This window comes from Acanthaster planci, linkage group LG17, assembly GCF_054643075.1.
Source record: "Acanthaster planci isolate LZ-2023a linkage group LG17, COTS_SCS, whole genome shotgun sequence".
NCBI classification, from domain to species: Eukaryota; Metazoa; Echinodermata; class Asteroidea; order Valvatida; family Acanthasteridae; genus Acanthaster; species Acanthaster planci.
In genome coordinates this window covers 5,347,716-5,363,935 of record NC_141793.1, presented here as the reverse complement: position 1 = coordinate 5,363,935, position 16,220 = coordinate 5,347,716, and the positions used below count along the sequence as shown (strand labels likewise).

The 16,220-nt window shown below is 40.4% G+C and overlaps 1 protein-coding gene across 4 annotated transcripts in view; it reads right to left on the bottom strand.

Moving 5' to 3' along the window:
* Window positions 1–16,220, bottom strand: part of LOC110990692 (uncharacterized) — a 110,956-nt gene that overhangs the window by 78,724 nt on the left and 16,012 nt on the right. For all 4 annotated transcript variants that reach the window (XM_087148005.1, XM_087148006.1, XM_087148007.1 and 1 more), the window contains exons 9-22: window positions 15,634–15,759; window positions 15,176–15,284; window positions 14,509–14,781; window positions 12,933–13,146; window positions 11,883–12,273; window positions 11,419–11,549; window positions 10,613–10,722; window positions 9,788–9,834; window positions 9,250–9,490; window positions 8,698–8,744; window positions 8,353–8,418; window positions 3,779–4,021; window positions 2,506–2,807; window positions 1,268–1,433 (exon numbers count right to left, since the gene is read on the bottom strand). In XM_087148005.1, coding sequence (XP_087004131.1) covers window positions 1,268–1,433; window positions 2,506–2,807; window positions 3,779–4,021; window positions 8,353–8,418; window positions 8,698–8,744; window positions 9,250–9,490; window positions 9,788–9,834; window positions 10,613–10,722; window positions 11,419–11,549; window positions 11,883–12,273; window positions 12,933–13,146; window positions 14,509–14,781; window positions 15,176–15,284; window positions 15,634–15,759 — 2,466 coding nt within the window. The remainder of the gene's footprint in view (window positions 1–1,267; window positions 1,434–2,505; window positions 2,808–3,778; window positions 4,022–8,352; window positions 8,419–8,697; window positions 8,745–9,249; window positions 9,491–9,787; window positions 9,835–10,612; window positions 10,723–11,418; window positions 11,550–11,882; window positions 12,274–12,932; window positions 13,147–14,508; window positions 14,782–15,175; window positions 15,285–15,633; window positions 15,760–16,220) is intronic.

The window sequence follows — 16,220 nt, the reverse complement described above, 5'->3', positions numbered from 1 at the left end:
GCCTATTGTCGCTGAACACACCCCCTTTGATGTCTGAAAATAATTCCTAAGATACCAGTATAACAATGACCAACACAAAGGCGGGGGGGGTTCTCTCTGTCCCATAGTTTGCTTCATATATGATGTTTAGGAAATCCCGGCAAAAATGAAAAAAAAATACTCTCTACTAGGCGTCCTTCTTATTTACGTCCGCGTTCTTTTAGTTGAATGAAAGATGTGGCAGCAAAAAGTCTCTTTTCACGTGCATGTTGGCAAAACACACTTTCTAGACGGCATGGAAACAAAGGGGAAACAACTTCTGCTGAGATTGATGCTGACAAATGAATCTTGACGGTCAAATTGCCTAAGTGAGCAGTCAATTTGGCGGGTGTTGGCATTTAGTAGATCCAGTGTTCATGTGCACAAACTAAAGGAGCGGTTGAAACATGCATGAGAGATATTATGCTTAGGTCGTATTCATAGATAAATGTCATCTTCTAAAGTAACACTGGCTACCTGAAAAACTGAATCACAGTAAGACCATGAAAGTGAACGTGATCAATACAGACAACTAGAATAACTAGAGGTGGTAGGAAGTCAGTTTTTTGCAAGTCCAAGTTAAGTCATTTGGGCCAGTAACAAGTCAAATCACAAGTCAATTTCGTCCAAATATAGTTAAGTCACAAGTCAATTTCGTCTAGACATAAGCAAGTCACAAGTCTTCTTGTCCAAGTACAAGTCAAGTCGCCCGATGTGTGAATTCAAGCCACAGCCACATCTTTCAGACGTGGCCTTGGGCAGACAAAACTGAAGTAAAATTTGGGAGCTGAACGAAGTGTTACGCTGATTATTTTAAGAATGCAAGGCCTAATTTGATGGACCTAATTTAAAACTTTAATGGGTTCGATTGAGTAGTTTCCTGACTTGCGTTGGTAACAAGTTATAATGGGCAAGTCCAAGTCAAGTCACAAGTCAAAACTGATAGTTACAAGTCAAGTCACGAGTCACACAAATAGCAACTCGAGTCCAAGTCAAGTGACTGAGTCTTCGACTTTGAGAATAGCACAAATAGGATGCTGTATTGTGAGCGATAAAAAACTTAAGACTTTCATCCCTAATCGCCGATTAGCGGAAAATGGATTAACTCAACGGGCGACGTGTTTCCTGAATATTACTATTTCCTTCCAGCACAAATTCAAAGCACAAACTTAAATTTTCATTAACCAGTATTTAATGCTAAGAAGTGTTTTCCTTCAAAATTATTTAATAATCATCCAAATCAACATACAACATGTTGGGGGCGTGACATATCTCCAGTCAAACACTGTCAAGCCCTGTTCACTGCATTGTCTTGAATAGGTTGTAACGGCAGTGCACAAACATTCGCAATCACCACCTCGGTTGCAGCCACAGGTGTCAAACACACAGTTATCATAGTAATCTTCAGGGTCGATCTTCGCCATGGAACGGAAAAGAAAAAGGGAAATCAAATCATAACAAACCAATGTAGAAAATTCGAAATTAGCAGTATGAATCACGGAGGGCACTAGCATCTAATGGGGGACACAAGCTTTAAGTGCTGTGTTTTTTTTTTGAGGCAAGCTTTTGTTAGTCTTGTTCAATGTCAATTTATCATTTTTTAGTGGGGGCACTGGGATGGGGGGTACGTGCCCCATGCCCCCCGCGACATATTCTTTAATCTCATAATAACAATAAACTGGCAAAACCATAGTAGCGGGGTATATCACAACAGATTTCAGGTGAGGTCAATGTTTATGAGGCCAACGCCTTTCTAGGGCAAGTTGTTCAATGCCCAAATGTGATTAGCGATTCGGATACAATATGCTTGAGGATCTCGAAGAAATCTTTAAAAAAAAGTGATTCAGATAATTGAAGACTTGTGGAAATGAAAATGCTCTTTCCATTTCGTCCCTTTGATATCATGAGCAATGTATGACTGAATACGGACATTTCACAATGGTGCACTTCTAATAGTTTGCAACTCACACTAACCAATCGTAATGTGCGAAATCTGTCGATCCAAAGCGCGTTTGGATGTCGACAGATTTTGTGCATTGTGATTAGCCAACGCGTTGCAAACTCTTGGAGGCGCACTAATGTGAATCGAACAAGGTACGCGGTTTATTTGGAAATTTGTAATAGTTTTGAATGAATTTTAATAATTAATAATTTTAAACGTTTTAATATTTGTAAATCAATCATTATGAGTCCTAAGACTCACTGAATTGATATCGTTTTAAAATGAATAAATAAATAAAAAAAATAAACAAGATTAGTGACAGATAACGCAATTTTAAGTGTGGGCTGCCACTTTCTGTTGCTAACACCATCTGAAATATGTCGTATGCAGAAAGTCCAGCATATTCGCACGAGTATTTGTTTGCTCTTTCGAGGCCACCACTTGCCCCGAGGTTGATAAGATATTTTTGCTCTTTGCTAAGTCGTTTATGTTTTTCAAAGGCTCTATGACTTTAATGCCAGATCAATGCAAAAAATATGACCTACCACTTTGTGGCACTCCTTGAAGACGCTATGGTAGATGAGCTTTTTGCATTCAGAAATCGCATACTCCCTCCTCATTGGAAACAGATCACACATATGATCAGGTTCTTGGGGCATTGGACAGCTGTCACTTTTCCTCCAGCTGTGACCAAATACTGTAACAGACGCTTGCTCGTTTTGTCTTGTTGTGAAGTCATTTGCGCGGTTATCGTCAAAAATGCCACACAAACCGCAGGTCTTCTTGTAATATTTTCCGTCTACGGTGACACTAACTGATGTTGCCCGATCCCAATCGACTCTTATCCCTGAAAATCAAAGTTTAAACCAAGGCTTATAGGAAAATTGTCTAAAAGCTGCAAGCTAAAGGCCGTTTTATACGATTGCCAGATAAACTTACTTCTTGATTCCTTTCAAAAATAGGTAAATCTACTTTAGCATGGCTTTTGTTGTGAAATGCCTCCACAGAGACATGGATGCCCCCTCTACCCTCCTTCCCGTGCCAAATGCAAGGAAAACTGATGTCTTGCTTTTCAGTCATCAGTACAGTCGGATCAACTGCCTTAAATACCGTATTCTGTGTTTGTTTCTTTCCCCAGGTTGTTCAACACTCTTCGTTCTAGCTTCCATAATTTGTGTCTTGTACCCTCTCCACATGAATTTGTCCGCTCTTTACAGGACCACTTGTTTAACCCAGAACTCATCTCTCAGGCTTTCTAATCATGTATTTATCCCCTTGTTTGTTTTTAGTATAATGAAGTTTTGTTCTTTTTATATTGTTAATACGTATACACTGTGTATATCGGTAATTATGCAAATGAAATTCAGATAACTTATTCTATGTCTTTTCCAATTTAATTTGGTTAATTTAACTTTAATTATGTCAGTTGTATGTGTTTTGTATTTCAATTAGTATGAAGAGCCCCTTTGACAGAATTTATTTCTTTTGGGCGATCCTTCGGGAGCTGATTGGAATTCGTGTTAGTCATAGTAACTGTTTCTTACTTTGTTTACTAAGAAGTTATTGTCCTCGTAACCTGTTTATCCCGAAAAATGAATTAAATGTAAATTTAATTAAAGACTCACTCAAGTACATTAATATGTTACAACACATATGTTACAACAAAAAGTCTCACTCAAGCATTAATATGTTACAACATATATGTTACAACAAAAAGTCCTCAGCCCTAAAGCAAAATTGTTTTGATAACAATTGGCTTATATCGGTTGAGTCACAAATATTGTAGTTAAAAGTAGCTGGAAACGGTCTAAAACATACCCCGATCGGTGATGATAATGTCGTAAATCCCATTGCGTATACATTTCAGTCTGGGGTATCCATCGGAGTTAGTGATTTTAGGTTCTGAGCCTCTCACAAGTGTAACTTCCCAGTCAAAAAAATGAAATACGACGGCCTTCGTGCAGGTCACCTCCTCTGAGCCGCAGGCAATGTTTTCAACGATTACTTCAAAGGTTTTTTCTTTGTCACAACCATCAGTTGTCAATATATATCGGCAGTCTCCTGTAAAATAACAAGGAGTATTGAAATACAAAAAGTTCAGAAACTCAGTGTTGCACCCCCAACGGCCACTGTGGATTAGCCGTCGCAAGGTGTACATTAAAGAGGAATGGGAGACTGTAAAGATAAACAAATGGACACTAGTTGAGTTTGGTGTGGTAGTCAGTGTTCAGTCATCAAAGGCTTGGATCATAATGACCCATACAAAAAACACATCAGTATTACAAACATAACAAGCTGGCTTGGAAAACCATTTCACTCCGATAAACCGGATCAATCGCCTTATTTCTGTTCTCTAAAGAATATACACATTTAAAACTCTAAAGCCCGTTTTCCCTTAGGTTAAAAACCCAAACTACACAGGACTCCAAAATCGATTCTGGTATCGATAAAAGTATCGAGTCTATCTGGCTATTAGAGGAAGCATAATCGATTTCCTTGCCTAAAGCGATACCGAGCCTAACCTGGCTCAAGGATGACTCACTGCAAATTGGTTATGCGTGAGTGCCCTCATGCTGTTCTAGCTTAGGATGAGTGACATAGTGACATAGGATCTACATGTACATGCGTGTATTACCTTATATCAAAGAGCCTTGCTCTATGCTTATACATGTAGTACAGGATGTCTATCAGCCGACAGGGCCAAGTAGGCTACCTCAAGGAATATGTTCCAACAAAAATAATGGCAAAGGGCTTAGAGAGTTATCTCTTGCAGTTTCTAAATATAAATAACAATTGCATTCTTTTTGAACCTGTGGAACAATATCCAAAAGTCAACCAGTACTATCCAAGCTGGTTTCCAGGAATTGAAAATACACACATGCATCTTGCCAGAAACAAAGTTGGTATCTAGAGACAATCGGGACTGGCTCTGGTTGGGCCGTATGGCCGACAACGTATTGCACTTCAAAAAAACTGATAATCTGGGCAACTAAATACAGAACAAAGGCCACCACAGTGCAACCCTCAAGTATGCCAGGCAAGATATGGGACAGAGGGGTAGGCCACTTACCTGTCCAATCCCTACACACACCGTAGACTAAATCATCCCCCTAGAAGTCTGAAAAGAATTCCTGAGATTCCGATCAAACAATGACCAACACAAGGGCGGGGGGCTCTCTCCGTCCCATATCTTGCTTCATATGCCCTTAAGGGTACAGTCCTCTAATTCAACTTTCAAGCCCCATTGAAAACAGTGTAAAATCAGCACTGTTCAGGGCCCAATAACATGCACGCCAACATCCCTGAGATTTCTGAAACACAAATGAAATTCTTGTCTGGTCACTAATCTTTCAATTTCTTTTCAATTTTTTGTGGGTTAACAAATTACATTTTTAATTATTCCCAAAACAGTGGTTTTTCCGAATCTGATTGCAGCCATTTTTCAAGTGGCAACCCTCAACTTTCTCGGGCACTTAAGACCATTTTCCAACCATAGTTTTTAGCCATTCTGCTCTCATATGAAAGCTCAAAGACCCAGAAAGTTGATCCTGGCAAGGATTTACACAATCTCACCATTTTGGGGGCCAAACAATCGCCTTTTTCAAAAGATACTGTGGGGGCACTTTTAATGCTAATGAGCTGGCCAGAAATTCGCACTTAAATTAATGGTATGCACCCTCAAGTGTCCCACAGGAAGTTGCATCATCTCCTTACACATGCACCCACAGCTGTTTCATGTTCAGGTAGGATACCTTGCGTGAAAGAGCATAGACACTGTATGCCAGAATAAACATATACAAATGGGAGGAGGTACATGTACCTTGAAAAAAAAATTAAAGGGGGGGATTAAGGGGGGGGGGAGTCCCAATACTACAACATCAGTAAATACATTTGGGAATGTTTAGTCGGTATATTTAGGGTAGTGTTAATCTAACTTGAAATGAATTCATTTTACAAGGCTACATGACCCTCCCGAATGGGGAAATTAAAAGTACGATATACCAATACAGTAAAGCCTTCATATGTGTATATTCCACTGCTAAATGATGTATGGACATAATAATTTCAAACCAGTTACTTGACCAGACCCCCGTAACCAATACGAAAAGTTCTCAGCAACTTGCTCAGGGCCCCCCGTTACTTCTTATTACTAGAAAACTTCATTCGCAAATTCACAAAAGATTACTTTGAAATTCAGTACATGTGCTCTGGAAGGCTACAACCGAATAAAAACCATATAATCGTGAAAAGTAAATGCTACGTGAATGTTGATCATCTTGCTCGACTTTTATTCGACTTTCAAGAGTTATTTTAGACAACGTCTACGCAGCGCTGTTTTACACGCACAAAACGAATCCAGCAACGTACCGTGCACAGCTGGCCAGTTAACGCACATACGCACACACACATTCATGTACATACACACCAAGCATGCATTTAGGTTCCCATGTGGTAAATAGTACTATGCAACGCCGGGGCTTAACATTGCTTATAAGCTATTTGCGAGTTAAATTTGATTAAAATCGGTGCACTAAGTTATACACAAACGTAACAATTTTATTTCCCCAGATTAAAGACGCTGTTGCTATAGAAGGATCCCAATACGACGCTTTTAGCGTCGATCTGCGCACTTCCGCGTTTGAAAACGAGGCTGAATGTGTCAGCTTCAATTCTTAATACGATCAGACGATTGAAAGTAAGGAGTTAAGACACCAAATACATAAAGGTATGTTAAATTCAGACTTTTCAGGCTGCAAGTTTTTGAGGAAGAATCTTTCAGGATGACTCGACACGTAATATCAAAAGAAAAAAACAACGACAATTGACCGCGAACAAACGTTCCTGCGATGGTCGTGTATCTTGTGCAGTGGGCGTTGTTTAGCCTGGAGTGGCATCACGCTTACGAACCGGATCCTCCATGTACTGTGTGGACTCCGCGGGCGGGCGCGAAGAAGTTCAACACAGAGAGCCTCGGTTTGGATGCAGATGCGCGCAGACAACGCTAATGTGAAATCCCTCTATACCACATGATTCGGGGCAAGCTTTTGCACAACGACCACCATCTCATGAATGGACTAGTTCCTTTGTGCCCTTCTTATCCATTTGGAGGAGTGTGTTGTTACAAGGCGTCTCTTGTGTCATCACGAGGTACATATGCTGCAAGGTATGAGACGGAGAGAATCCCCCTGCGTTGTGTTGGTCATTGTCTCGCAGGAATCTGGGGAATTCCTTTCAGACATCTTGGGGACGTGTTAAGTAACAATAGTCTGGAATGTGTATAGGGATTGGACATGTTGGGGGGGTATCCCTCGGTCTCATTTCTTGCTGGATATAACGAGGTATAGCAACAGTGTTTTTAGTATGGGCAATTCAAATTGTTATGTTCCCGTGAATTCAAAGAACTCAGTGTACCAGATTTTATTCAAAGGTTACTCACAAAAGGCCTAATTTATACGTCTCATCGCAATGTCATGAGGGCAAATAATGAACGTCTTGAAAACTTAATATATTTTGTCTTTGTCTTCAATTCCCGAAGCACAATTTTTTTCGTCCACGAGGGCATAGGTGGAAAGACTTGCACCATATGTGTATGTGTGGTTCTGAAAAGAACCGCAAGTAAACTCAACGTTTCGGACTGCGTGCTCAGTCAAACGTTGAGTATGCTCCGGGTTCTTTTCAGAACCACACACATTCATAAGAGATATATTCCTTCGTATGGTGCTACCGCAAGTCTTTCCACCTATTGCTGTTTTTCACGATGAATAGCCTGAAATTCCATAAGACGCATTTATATCGTTGCTATCTATACCGAAAGAATCCCTCCGGTGATTCTTTGAAAGGTTAACTTCAACACCAACTCATTAAATTAGAATAAACACTGGTAATCAAACAGAAATTATCGAAGATTTGCGTCTCTTCATGAAAAAAAATATCCATCTTTTCTTACGCTTTCGCCCCTCTGTTGAATGTGTTTTTCCATTGGGAAGTTGCGCGCATGTCCATACGCGCAGTTGCGAATGTAAAAAAACAAGGATGCCCATCCCTTAGTGGAAATGATAAATCTCAGTTGACCCGCTCTTACGCCTTTCTGGGCAAACGTCCTGTACGTGTTCCAGGGTCAGGCTTGTTCGTGTCTCTTCCTGAAAACAGAGCACAAATTTATGGACATGCCTGCCCCTGTTGTATTTAATGCAATTTAGAAATTAACGATGTTTTTGCCTAGCAAGAGCATGCCAAAATGGTTAAATATACTACATTTTGAAGCAATATAGTGAAAAAAAACGGAAATCGAAACAAAGGTCAATTTTGACATGATCATCCCTTCCTAAACACGACGATGATTTCACAGTCAATATAACGTACAAAGCCACGTGTTTCTGTACAGCACATACCCTGAAAGTTGTATTTGCTGCCATCATAAGTGATGTAATGTGGATCCCCATATGCTCGGCAGGTAGCTGAGGTTTGAGAAACGAAACACGTAGAAGTTAAGTTTTGTTTTGTGGGATTGCAGTTCATGCTCGTTTTTTTCAGGGGAGGGTTAATTTGCTGTGGTTTGTTGGCTGTCAGCTGTTTCTGGAGATACAAATATTTCAGCACTTATAAGCACTCACAAACAATTTCCATACAACATACAAACTGAGTATATTATCAAACTATTATCACTACTCTTCATATTAAAAGGTATTTAAAATGTGCTTATTTTAAAAGCCAATATTTCATCAGGCTATATTTACCTGGACATATTTTATTTCTGCATTTGATTTTCTCATTGAGACACTTGCTGTAAAGAAAATTAAATGAGAACTTTCATAAATGCCTATCATACATTTCCTTCAACAAACGTAAATCAACACAATGACGTGCTTCTTTCCTGGAATACTAGTTCTTTCAAATGCTTCCGAACTACACTTGTTTTTGACATAATTCCATTATTACTTAGTGCGTTACATTATATATTACACTATTTGAAGTTTGTATTTGTAATTGCATTTTTTTTTTTGCTTTCAAATGATGTTGAAAGTGTGTCCGATAAAGTGAAAAGCCCGCCAACTGTGATTTGGGCAAGTGTGCCTTGAAAAATGTAATTTGGCACTTGGAAATCATTACCCGATTTCGATGCAGGCCACAACAGAGCCGGTCAGTATGTGCATTGGTTTGACCATGCAGAAATTTGCATTTTAATGTCTGTTTTGTTGTCTGAAAATAAGTAATTATTTAGCCATGCGTGATCTAGTACAGTTGCAAACTGCGAAATCATGATACATTGAACAATATTGAGGTATTACCATTTATTGCAGTCTTTCTTGAATTTTTTTCCGTGTTTGTAGCTTCGCCCGTTGAAATAGCATGGACACTTGTCCTCTCTGATACATGTCTTAAGATCAGGTGCACGGACGGTTCCGTTGTTGCATCCACAACCCGCCGTACAGCGCTCTGCTTTGCAATCAAGATGCATGTTGCTGCATCGACGCTCGCACTCGACACAGTCAATTCTTCCTAAGCCCTCTGGACATTCGTCACCTATATCTATGCCAAAGACATAGCACGAGACCACGTCTGTTTCAGTGTGAGTGTGCTTGACCCACAAATGACATATTTCTCTTCCCATGACAAGAATAAAGTAGAGAATTAGGTTTTTTCTGTCAAAAACGAAAAAGCTGCCTAGCCCGACGTGTTATCATTTTGGTTCGACAAAAGAAATAAATCCTGCTTCCTAAAAGAAACAGCTTTCTGAAAAGCATTAAAAATACGTTATCATGCATGCGCATCACAGGGTCGCCTATCTTTCCACAGTTTACCCAAATTTAACCGCCTCCAACTCACCAGTGCAGTTTCCCTGTGAACATTCAGTTACACCATTTCTGCAGAAACTGTAATTAAGTTTTCAAACATTAAAGTTATAATAGGCAGAAGCTTGTATGCTATGCTATGTAACGATACAACACAGTAACATGCAAATTCCCTTGCCTTCTCATGGGACCACACGATGCAGTTATTTCATTACAACCCTTACAATCGCACCTTCGTGTTCCATTGAACATTGTTTTCAAGTTTTGTTAACCCGTTTCTTTTGCAACAATTTTATTGATATTCTTTCACATGTCCATATTCATGAACAAAAAAGTGATTTCATCCCGGGAGCTGGGCCATTGTGTAGGCCTAAGCATATAGCAATAAGCCTGCGAGCAACATTTTTTTTTATCAGATACATTTTGAAAGAACTAATTTGGGTAAAGAATTTGAACATGAAAACATGTTAACATAAATAGTGTCTTCCCAGATTTACATCACTGGAACAGTGCCCTCACTTGTCCAGAGAAGCCTGGACAATTTTTAATGTTTAAAAACAGTAAACCCAAATGGATTTTCATACGCCGCGGAGATTTTAAAGATGCACAAAAATCTGAGTCCAGGAAAAATTGTTGCATGTTTTCTTTATCCACTGGCACCCAGTTCGATTCAAAAGAAGGGAGTTATATGATCTATTGTAACAGTAATGGTGTTTTGTGACACCCTAGATGCATGTGTTGAGAAGCAACGAATAATGTAACTCGAACAAAAACCGGACAACTTGTGTCAATCATGTAAAGCAAGATTTATGTTGAACTGTATATGTTACTGTGTACTGGTGTCATCTGTTAATCTTACCAATCATTGCAACCCTCTCGCCATTCATTGTCAGGTTGAAAGATTCTCCCGTTGTGGTAACAATGGCACTTTGACACAGGTACACATTTCTTTTCCTCATCGTCGAAAACCTAAGAAACGTTAAAAGAGCTAGCAGAGGGCGTCGACCAAATTTTATTTTTAAGTAGACTTTTTCAAGTAATTAAGACTTTCTTTAGAAGATTGGCTCGTACATTATTGGAATTTGTACACCGCAACGAACAAAATGACAACTCCTGAATTATTTCAGATCACGACAAAACTGTAGTTCGTTGAATCGTTCTGGAAATTACGGCACATATTTCCTGCTTGTGGGGAATATTCTTATTAAGTGGAGCACCCCTGACAACAGATATGACTTAATTCTCGCTACATCCCACTCATCTTTGGTGTGAGATGAATATAGCAGTGCATGGTTGACCAGTATCAACTTGAGAGGCCTGATGTAGCACGTGACGATCGACCGGTGAATCTCAGTTTAAAATCAAACCCAACGGATCCTCAATAACCGATGATTGAGCAGCATCATGTTTTCATTTATGTTTGTGCGTCATAGATTATTGTTTATACCCTGCATTACAGTTGACCTGATAACTGATGCATGACCTGTGCTGATGCGGCTGACTTTTTACACGGTCCTGAGTGACCTCAGAGGCACTTCATTTTTCATGCGCTGTTTACTCTGGCATTTTGAATATTGTTTTGAACTTGCGGGTCACTGCTTAATTTAATAGGTAGTTTTTATAGGGGTGAGAGCGCTTTGTTGTCTTGCCTACATCACGTTATACCTTTCCGTCGGAACACTGGCAGCCCTGAATGCACTGTTCTCGACAGTTGCCGACGTTCCCCAAATCATAGCAAGACATCTTGCACATTGAACCGCACTCCTTGTAGACCATCCCCGCTGGACACTCTATGGCTATATTTCCAGAGATTGAAATTCTATGTAAATTCTTTATACAGCGTTAGGTGTTGTTTGGTATTCTAAATACCAATGGCTAACGAAAAGGAGCACATATTTAATGGTGTGCTTTCAAGGCCATTGTAAAAGTTTCAATCTGCTGAAAATTAATGAGAAATTTCACAACACAATTTCAACTTTTGAGTGAAATCTTAATCTATACCCAGGAGGATTGATTTTCACTTGGAATGAATTTTCACTATGGGGAATTTAGAGAGCAAGTCAAAATATTCAGGCCCATCGATTAATTGGCTAAAGGAGTGTAGAAAACGCTTGAACGTGACTACTTACGACACAGCTTCTGATTTCTCCAATTAATTACAAGCCCAGTTTTAGCACACTCCCAAGCATAAGCCGCCATGGCTAAGCACTCGGCTCCCTTGAACACCGAACCGGCGCAGCGGTCGTTCCAGCACTGCTTGTAAAATTTTGATGTGTCCACTTTGAAGTTGCATTCAGAAAAAGGTTTCCTCTTTACTTTGCGACATTCAGACTTTGTAATGTCATAATAGACCGCCTCTATATCGCAGTAGTCAATGGAGTTCTCGATGGTACTCTCCTGGCACTGCGAATCAGAATTCCACGTTGGAGCAAACTGAGATGCCACGGCAGCCGTTGATCCTGGGGGCAGTTGAAAGTCATCGCCATTTCTTCGGTTGAAGTTTCCACAAAGACCATTTATCTGAAACCATAAGCAGTGAGAAAATTAAAATGAAAGAAAAATGTATGGAGCAAAGGGTGCATAAGGGATTCTATCAGGACCTACCTGGACGTGTGCGACCCTATTCGGAATACAAAATGAGGTGGAATAAAATCGATTTGGGCAATGAAACAACTTGTGTGCCCGTCTTGAGCTTTCTTTCCCGCATTTGGGTAAGGAATAACTTGGTCCTAAGGAGTTACGTCGAGCGGTGGCTCTGCTCCCGTCTCGGACTAGCGTTGTGGGTAGGCTGCCTCCGTCGCTCGCGCAATGCCCTGATCAAGACTAGATCCGTAAATGTAGGCACACAGCGCACAATATAGTGACCTCTAACAAATATGGTTCCAATGATACAACAAAATGGAGACTTACCCTCGGCATTCAAGTGTTATAAACGGGTGAATAAGTGCAGAATGCAGGATATTTTTCGGAGTAGTTACTAATTTAAAATTGGTTTTGCAATGATGATATGGGAGTTTTATCTTCCCCAGTTTCTCGTGTTTCCCTGAGCTGAATGTGCTTGTCTTTGAAGATTTTGCAAGGTAGAGTAGTGACGAGCGCTCGTAGTGGCCAGACATGGAATTTTTGTAACGACAGATTTTTGTTCATAAACTGCTGTGCTCATTCAAAAGCAAACGTACCTTGCCAAGCAATCTTTCCTCTGCTGTTATGTAGAGTCGATTATCTTTTCCAAGTAAAAGCTCGATGCCGAGCTCTGACATTGCCACTCGGGTGAAAATGGAGGAAACAAGAGTGATTGAGATTGTACTGTTGCCTGCAGATTTTTGGTACGGTAAATTTATTTTTCTTCTCCGCTGCGTGCCAACTGACACAGTATTCAAACCTGCAGAAAATCTATATAAGCAGGAAAACAAGAACACATATTAGTACGTCATGGCATAATTTTGGGATGTACGCACAGAGGTCGCGTTGCACGTGAGGCGTTACGTGACATTTTTTGTTATGAAGCCCTGGATGGCCTCTTCCCGATAGTCGCTTTTGTCAAGGTGTGTATTTTTCCCATTTTTTTCAAAGGCATTTATATTGCTCAATAGGTGTCTTCCAGCCACTACAAGTATTAAAAACTGCAGAGAGAGGTGGGGAAAGTAAATCCAGGGTACCTTTATTTCCATTCCTGCTGAATTTGTCGGGGGGGGGTCCATACCAAGCTACAGCTGTCCTCTCCCAACAGCCAGTCAATGACTCTGAGACAACAGAGAGTGCCTCTGGCTTGCCAGATACGATATACTTTTATGACAGGCCTTGACTGGCTCTGGCAAGCCTTAATTAGCTCAGCTGTGTAACTATTCCCATGGGGCCAAGTGGCAGAGTTGTTTATACAAATTCCCATGGGACTTGGCTAGAGAGGCCAACTGGAATATTTTGTTTTCTGGCTAAAGGGAATCCCCAATATTAAATGTGAGGCCGTTCAACCAGAACAGCGGTAGGCAAAAAGGGAATTGATTGCATTGGTCGTATTTTTTTAATTCAGAAATTAGCAATACGGACTGGGGCGTAGAGGCCATTGTTACACGAACATGGAGTCCAGAGTCTATACATGGACGTACATAAAAAAATCTGGACTCGCAATGCCCTTCACAAGCTTAAAGAGATCATTGAATCTAGCTGCCATTTTACCGAGCCGAACACAAACCTTGCCCCGCAATGCCCGCCTTTGTTCTCCCCGGCGTCAAAAGAAGCAAGCCAACCGCACATTTGTATTCGGCTCGGTAAAATGGCCGCTGGTTAGCTTCTGTTTCACACAAAGGCGTTGCAAGTCCAGGTTTTTTTTATATATATACGGCTGTGAGTCTATAACGCTATAGCTGTCACCCTACCCTGAGTGCACACCTTTGTTCCACTTATTAATGTGCAAGGATTTGACAGTATTTGTGCAGTCAACACCGTCAGTGCTGGATACATACTTGTTTCTCTTCCTCTTACGCCATAGAGTCATTATTACAGGTATGTCATCGCAGCCAAACCTATCGGACTAAAACCACCAACAACGCTGCTCTCGCCAATCTGCCGCCAAGAAATAAGTGCATACTGTCCACCGTGGTAGTTACTTTGTTGTGCCTTCAATTTCAATCTTTGTTCGGACGCGGAAATAGAAACTGCTTGTAGTGTTTGTTCTTTACAGAGACTAAGCTCAGTTTTTCCTAATCTTATTCTATTTTGCAGAACACGGACCGCAAGCGGGCACAGATAACTCACTCATAAAGATGGCCGTCCGGAGTCTTAACACTAATGACCGGCGGCGATTCGCAGCGCAGCCCGTAGGCCCTGCACTGGGTCTTGTCCATATAGATGCTGAAGTGGGAGCCAGCTGAGTCACTGTTGCTGGTCTGGACCAGCACGTATTCGCAGTCCCCATCGAATTCATAGCTTGTCCCGTCAAACGTTGTGAACGAGCGCCCTCTCAGGATGGTGCATGTACCTGGGCAGGAGTGAACGGTGCAATTCCCGAGCCTGCCTCCCAAACACGTGCTAATAGTTTCGAAGAAAATTTGAAGAAAGTTAATGTCAATACGAACAGGAGTTGGACTCCATTATAATGGTTACAGATATCTTTTAAGGCTAAGAATATATATGTTATGAGAAGTGTAATTCAATCGGGAGGATGAACTGGGTATGAAAGGGGATCATAATTTCTAATCAGTATTGTAAAATATTTTAACCTGTTCATTTGTTAACACACCGAGTACATAAAATTTGATCTGCGTTAATACCATTACAACTACGTACCAAATTGGTGCTGTATTTTATAACTCTGTTAAGATTTTACTTCATATATTTTACAACATTTTCCTTACCGACTGCATGGAGAAATTTGCCAGGTATTTTTTTAAAAGATTCTATCGTGAGCTCGTGCACCGCTTACCAGTCTCTACACGTATCCTTTACAATGGCACCGACTGGGAGACTTTCCTCAGCTAGAGCGCAGGGACACTCTTCCTGGGCAACGCACAAACTCCCGTCAAAGTAGGTTCCTTGAACATTAGCAAATACCAATGAGTTTTGGAAAGGAGTAAAGACCAGAACAGAAATTTCTTGCAAAGTTTAACGAATAGTTCTAAGGAATGCTTTCTAACAGCAAGTTTAGGGTTAAAGTTTGATCGCGAAAACATGTAAACTGCTCTGTGTCTTCAATGATTTACATCAGAGCTAGAACCCTTCATTTGTCCACAAACGTTAGGACTATCTTTAATGTTTAGAAAGTGCGCTAAATGCACTTAACTCCAAAAGATATCAAATACATGAAGAGTATAAAGAATCATACAAAGTGATTCAAAGAAAAATTTTCTGCACATTTCCTTTGATCTGCAGAATATAGCAAACCTGCTGGACACTCGCACCCGGGAACGCAATGTGTTGCGCAGTGCTCCGAATAGAACATGTTCTGGCACGTCCGCCGGCAGGTCGATCCGCACTCGTTGTACACCATGCCATTGCTGCATTGTATGGCTGCAGAGTAGAGAAAAAACAGGAAACAGAAAAGTAGGCCAGCCAATGGCTGACTGGTACTGTTGATATTTACATTGCTCACTTTTACCATCACAAGATCATATACAAGAATTTGACTCTGCAGGCTTGACTGATGTGCTGCACAAAGTCAGTATCAAAACAGCAATCCACAGTTTGGGCGTGTGAATTCGAGTAAAAGTATCAAATTTAAGATGATTATTAATAATGGTTGTGTTTTGAATTGATTGAAAATGGTTTATAAATGGTCCGTCGCGGCCACATGCCGAATTAAAGACACATGTACTTAGATTTAATAAGTCGATTGTTAAAACAATTTAAAACAAATCATTAAAGCGTTAAAAAGGAGTACATTAACATTAGTTATATTAAGTCATCGATCACATTAAAAAATATTCATATAAATGTCAATACTAACAAATGTGAATGCACATGAGGCATAT